Raw genomic sequence first — 6,422 nt, forward strand, 5'->3', positions numbered from 1 at the left:
CCCCCATGATTCATTTCAATATGTCTGCTGGAGGACCGGGGGGTTGTTGCAGGAGGAGACCCGCACTCCAACACTGGCCCGCCTGTATTTTTCCACCCGATGGCCTCGCTTCAAACTTCTTTGTTATGGTGTCTTCTTAACGTTATACAGACACGTGTTCATTTGCGGCCAGAACCAAATTAAAATTACCGTTGCTTGGTCTGTACATTTAGCTTAGCAGTTTGTAACAGACTGATGTTGTGACTAAACCTTGTGTTTTCTTTAGACAGCCATTAAACATACTCATCATTTAGCGCATGCATTAGCTTGCGATTTTTATTCATGTTAATAAAATATTATAATAAATAATAATAATAAAAAAAGTGATGTTCCCCCACACAGCTGGTGTTGATCCCCCACAAAGGATCTACATTAGCATGAAGTGTCTGAAATCTCCTGTTTCAAATTAGCATCACCATCTGATCAGCTTCTTTTGTATTCTTGCTCTTCCCCCCATGGAAAAGCACTAAGTCAAATTTAGCACCCTGTTGCTCACAGTCTCCGCTACTATTCTCATCAAATACTGACATTGATGAAATATTAAAATAGTGGTAGCATAGATATTTAATTTCTAGGACCAACCCTGCAACATTTTATATACACAATTCTGTGCAACAGTGACATTTAACAAGGATGTTTTTTCTTTCAAGCATATGAAACGCAACATTTACATTTAGCATTGGTCGGACATTTTGAAGGGACGGTGTCCTCCCTGGACAAAAAGCTGATTACAATCGTTTAAGGCATCGACAGAGAACGCAAATATCAAGACATTAAATGCAACAAGCAGAAAGAAGCACATTTTCGACAGGCACAGGTGGAAAAACATGCTTAGAACAGTGTTAACCCGGAGGAACAGTCTCAGTGGGTCATCTTGTATCGAACCTGGCACTATTTAAAGGCATTTGTCGTAAACAAAAATCTTAATTCAAATGAGCTACATGGCAAACAAGTCAGCCAGTGAAGTGGCACGTGCTGGACATTCAGAAATATGTACAAAATATGTGACAATAAAACAGCAATACGGGTGCATCAGCTTCCGCTTGGTTGCTACAGCTTGTCTGCAGAGTCAGATGTGGTTTGGTTCACGTCCCTGCCAGAGGTTTTAGGGTATTTGGTGACAGCGGTGATAGGGGTGAGAGGTCGGCGGGATCTGCGCCCGTCTGCGAGTCTTCCTCCGTTCACGCCTCTGATCCATGAGAAACTGAAGCTGCTCCAGTTTACAGTGAAGAGTTCGGTTCTCCTCTGTGGAGACCTGATGCGCGCCCACAGCTGCGAGAGAGAGAGGGACACATGTCTTCAAATGTTGCTGAATTTCCCCACTGTGGGACTAATAATATAATCTAATCTAATCTAAGTGAGTGAACATGGAGCCAAGGTTTTGCATGCAACCATCCATTATGAAAAGTGTCTTATTGAGGTTGCAACATGGGTCTATTTTAAGTTCTATACATTTTTCTTAACATGGTTCTGCTCCCCTGCACACTGAATCCTTCTCACTCACCTGGGGCTTTACTTAGCACCACCTGCTGGGCTAACATTGGTTCTGTCGGGGTTCTACTGTGACCTTCTGCTGAGTCTGAGCGGTGGCTTCTGGTCTCCAAAGAGTCCTGGTGGTTGGAGGCAGCACTTAACAGGTCTGTGAGGATCTGGAGGATGATGGTGATGCCCGGGCGAGGATGGCGGACGCTGGCCTGACCGCAAGGGGAGAGGGTTCCTGATGGACGGAGAGCAAGCAGAGGTTAAACACTCTCAGAAAGTCATTGATCAGTGAAGATTCTCATAAAGTATAATACCATTTTTGGGAGGAAAAAGTTCATGAAGCTTCTAAAAAAAACACTAAACAATTTGTTTTGTGGTTAAAGATTGGAGTTGGAGTCCAGGACTGTGATTTACAGGAGCAGCGGGTCACGACTGCAACTGCAAATCTCACACCGTGCTGTATTATTTTTAGCTACCCGCACAGATTGTTGGAGTTAGCTTACAGATTGAGGTGCTACTGTTGAAAGAAGGAACTGACCAGAGAAGGTCCCGGAGAAGACCCCGGGGGAGTGGCTCACGAAGCTCTCAATAATCGCCCCAGGCTTCTTGCACGGATCACCGGGAGGCAAATGAAGCCCACGCTGCAAAAAAATAAATAAATAAAGACATTCTGGACTTCCATTCTGAAAGGAGTTATGAACCTCAGAGACATGCTACTAACTGTCATCACATGTTTACAACAGTCTACAATTTATGGTGGCATTTTACCTCTGCAAACGTCGAGGCTGGTCGTGGGCTCGGGGGTCCAGGTCTGGTGGAAGCCGGCTTCAGACAGCGGGGTGGTGGACTGCCACAGCGCACAGCAGTATGTGGACAGGAGGGCTGATGTGCGGATAGGCAATGGCAGTTCACAGCAGGGGAAGACGCGGATCTTCCTCCAAGCGGAGAGCCCTTTGAATATTGGACCGAGGTGGAGCCAGAGTGGTTCGTGCTGACTTCTGTGGGCAGCTTGCCGTTGCTTCTGATCCAAGGTTTAGATTCCCGGTTGTGCTGAAGCTCTGCCACTTCCTGTGCGGTCAGCTGGAGCTGGACGTACATAGTGTGCGCGCCGACCCCCAGCTTGAGAGTCAGCGGTGACTGGCCTGACAGGAAGTCGCTGATCTGTGGGACGATTGAGTAAGAACCAGATAGAGATGTTATTTCTGGGTAGAGGCCGAAAACAAGATCATGGAAGTTGAGTAAAATGAGAATGCGACTGATAGTGAAAGCAATAGGATAGAAGATCCAGGGATGAGTATACAACACACCAATTTATCAGTGTTAAAACAACAATGATGGTGGTTTTTCAATATATGCATGGAGACATCAAATGTGACTGAAGCTCTCACCTGATCCTCTGATAAACTGTCCAACACGTCCATCATGGTTTTCTCTGCTCTTGCCGTGGCACACTGAGGATGGGCAGACCACACCGTGTCAAAGGTCACAACATGCAGTGTAACTGTGTCACTTCAGCGGCTACTCACCACCAACCCAGCTTCGATAACAGGCACTAGGGTCAGCTTGCTGCCCTCTGTCACCCCCAGGTCCAGCAGGGATCCAGCGCTGAGCTGCCTGGTTCAGTCCAGAGAAGAGTCAGTGGATGACAGTAGCTGAGGTGTGAGACGTGATCAGGGCGTGAAGACTCACCTGTCTCTATGCAGGAGGACGATCCGGTCTCTTTGCAGGCCAAGTCTGCGACAGATGCCAGACTTCAGCCCTCCAACTGTCTCTCCTCGGGGCACGATGAGCTCCACCGGGCTACCGGTGTTGGAGCTGATGAATAGCCGCATGGTGGAGTCGCTCGGACCCGCTATGGAGCTGCAGGATCCCTGCCGCTGCTGATCCATGTGACTCAGACTCAAATCCAGCAGCTTCTAACGCAATTTTTTCACACCGACTTTAATAATTATTGTTTCATTTCACCGTGATCAAGGTGCGTTTCTAGTTCAGCCTCGATTCAAGCGCGGAAGTTCTTCTCGCCGGTTCTTCGCTGAGCCACAGGATCGCGTCTACTCCAGCGAGCTCACAACAGCACAACGCTATCACTTCAAACCCCGCCCACACAAACACTAAGCCAACCAGCAGCCGGCTCTGAGACGGTTACACCGCTCTAGCCAATGGGAACGTCCGTTTCTTACACGGCCCGTCCTCACTCGCCGCTCCTCACACCCCATTCATAAAATACGGTAAATGACGCAATATTCCCTGCACTAGAACGGTTTGTACATTCTGTCTCGCTCTTTTATCGAAAACACCAGATCAATAAACCACTTCACATCATCATCATATTCGTGGTGTCACTCTATTATAAAAAAAATACACAAAGTTTAAATGAATATATTACAGATGAAAGAGTAGCTAAAATAATTTCCTTTCTGCGTGAAAAAAAAAATTGATATGACGAGTTGAAACAGCATGGTAATTCATGCACTTCCCAATGCTGATAATATTGCTGCCCCGTTCCTGCTGTCCAGGAGGTTTCAGTGGTGCACCTGTCACATGATGCCCACAGGAGTGGACAACAGTCAGGTGACGTAGGAAGCAAAATGCAGCAAATGTGTGTCTCTTCACGGAGGATATAAATAGCTACACCCACAACTCCCCCGCTTTCTCCTGCCTGCGTCACTGTACTTCCATATCACCTACCTCCTCCCACTCATCTGTCTTATTATACGCTGACTTTTGTTTAGCTTTTCTAATCCATTCTTATCTGATGCTTCTCCCCCAGACTGTCTGACTGGAGATATGACCATGGTTTGTTATGGCAATGAAGACAATGCATTGATAGCCTCTGCGGAGCAGGTTCAATAGGAACGTTCCCATTCCAAACACGCCAGCTGGCATGTGTCTCCAGCTCTAAGCTGGCATGTCTGAGTTGGGAGAGGCAGCCTCCCCACATTCCCAGCTCCATGCTAAGAACAATTCCACAGGATGTCCTGATCTCCAGAGCACACACGGACGCAGTTCTGACGTCAGGAGTCCTGGAACCAGCACACACACTCGCGCACACTCACAGCCACGCGGCAACACATTCCTCTCGCCCCAAGTTGGCCTCTCATGGCACGGCTCCGAAGATGTGCTCAATCCTCAAGTATGTTTCACCTCAAAACCTGTTTCAGACAGAAACAATGAAAACCTGTGGGAGGCACTACCAACAAGCATTTGTAGTCACTGCTGTACAAAGGCCAGTGTTTCAATGTACATATTTTACAGGCGTGAAAATCCTGGTGGTTCAAGTATAAACTTTAAAAGTACATTACAAATAGAAAATAATGCTACAAATACTACACTAGCTACAGTACTTTAAATGTACAGTAGTTAGTAACATGATCATGCACACAACACGCTGTGTATTAACTCTACAGATAAAATGACACAACTTAAAGTGGAAAACTTGCCCTAGAGTGCTAATATCGTCCTGTGGCCTCCTAACAACCTGTTTTCATTCAGTCCTGCCATGGAAAAAAACGTTCTGGGCTCCATCTGAATGTTCCAATCGACGCTCATGAATGAATCGGTTCCATTCTGTAAATCCGTTTGAGGTCTTAAATGACAATAGCACCGGGCTATTCACGTGCAGATGGTTGAAGTCATGAATGTAAAGTCATGTAAATAATATCAGAAGGAAGGGGCGGATTTTTACATGTGTTTTGGGGATTCATAACGAAATAAGCAGTTGCATTACATTCTTAAACAAACCACTGCTCAACTTTTTTTTTTTTTTTACAAAAGAGCTTCATTTAGGAATGTGTCTCCTGCTCCAGTCCAGTCTGGCTCAGCCAGTTCCTATCATCAGTATTTGAATAAATATTCTCCTGGTATCAAAGAAGAAAGAGAGATTTTGTTACATCCAAAATGAAAATACAAATGAACATTTTAACTGTATCCAACTATCACGTTGGGTAGTTTAATAAATTTATTTGCTTTAGTCAAAAATGGGAAGTTACTCAACATTTGGATTACTGGGGTAAAAGTGAACCTGTAACACTAAAGGTTATTGAGCTTCTGAAAACTCAATCATTTATGAGGCATCTGTTGCTAAATAAAGTAAAGTAAAGCTTATCTTAAAATAGCTGATGGAATGCAAGATTCATAATCCCATTAAGGTCATATAGCTCTACTCGGGAAGCATCACATTCCTCTCTGGAGTCTCCTCCTCATCCTCCCTAAAATATGTCTCCTGGACTGACTGAATAAACTCTGACAAGCCGACTCAAGACGTTTTGAAACAAAATTAGTGTCTAGATGCTGACACCAAACGTTTTCAACAGAAGAATTTACCAAGGAATTGCTTTTTTTTTCTTGAAATAATGGGAACTTTGATTGGAATTCATTGTGAATCGAGCCGATTATTTTTAAATTAAACACCCAAAACAAAGAGTGAACGTTAAGTTAACACCTGTGATTCTATTGGGTGAACTTTTGGGATTATTTTGGCTCATATCTGAATTTGTACAATTCTGTATAAATTATTCTTTATTTTTTTTATTATTATTATATTGTTTATTATTATTATATGTATTATTTATATTTTTTAAGAAAATATAGCTGGTTAATGGAGGTAAATAAAGATGTGTTGTTCGTTGCTTCTTTCTTTAAGCTTCGACAGCACATATGATAAGGATATTATCTGGTCGCTTATAAATGCATACGTACTTTCATGAAGTATTAAAAACTATTTTATCAATCTTATGCAACGTAATTTAATTTTTACCGATAAAACATTTTAACATGTTTTATTATCAATGGCTTTAGGGTAGATATACTGTAGATTTAATTCTATAAAGAGAGTTTTTAGAGACGCTTATGAGTGGCGCACCGCTGCCACCTTGCGGTTAAAACAATAACTACAAAAACGT

General features: G+C 43.8%; 1 protein-coding gene across 2 annotated transcripts; it reads right to left on the reverse strand.

Annotated features, from left to right (window-relative positions):
- Positions 1-376: 376 nt before the first annotated feature.
- Positions 377-3,982, reverse strand: LOC128769654 (midnolin-A-like). Of its 2 annotated transcripts, XM_053883559.1 has the most exons (8): positions 3,211-3,982; positions 3,048-3,135; positions 2,910-2,972; positions 2,290-2,682; positions 2,060-2,162; positions 1,631-1,756; positions 1,544-1,594; positions 377-1,311 (listed from the first exon to the last, which is right to left on the reverse strand). In XM_053883559.1, the coding sequence occupies exons 1-8, from the start codon at positions 3,408-3,410 to the stop codon at positions 1,145-1,147; spliced, it is 1,191 nt and encodes a 396-aa protein (XP_053739534.1). In that variant the 5' UTR covers positions 3,411-3,982; the 3' UTR covers positions 377-1,144. The 2 variants fall into 2 exon arrangements, with proteins under 2 accessions (XP_053739534.1, XP_053739533.1); XM_053883558.1 differs by having other exon boundaries at positions 1,544-1,756; positions 3,211-3,981.
- Between the last annotated feature and the right edge of the window lie 2,440 nt (positions 3,983-6,422).

Source organism: Synchiropus splendidus, chromosome 13 (genome assembly GCF_027744825.2).
Source record: "Synchiropus splendidus isolate RoL2022-P1 chromosome 13, RoL_Sspl_1.0, whole genome shotgun sequence".
NCBI classification, from domain to species: Eukaryota; Metazoa; Chordata; class Actinopteri; order Syngnathiformes; family Callionymidae; genus Synchiropus; species Synchiropus splendidus.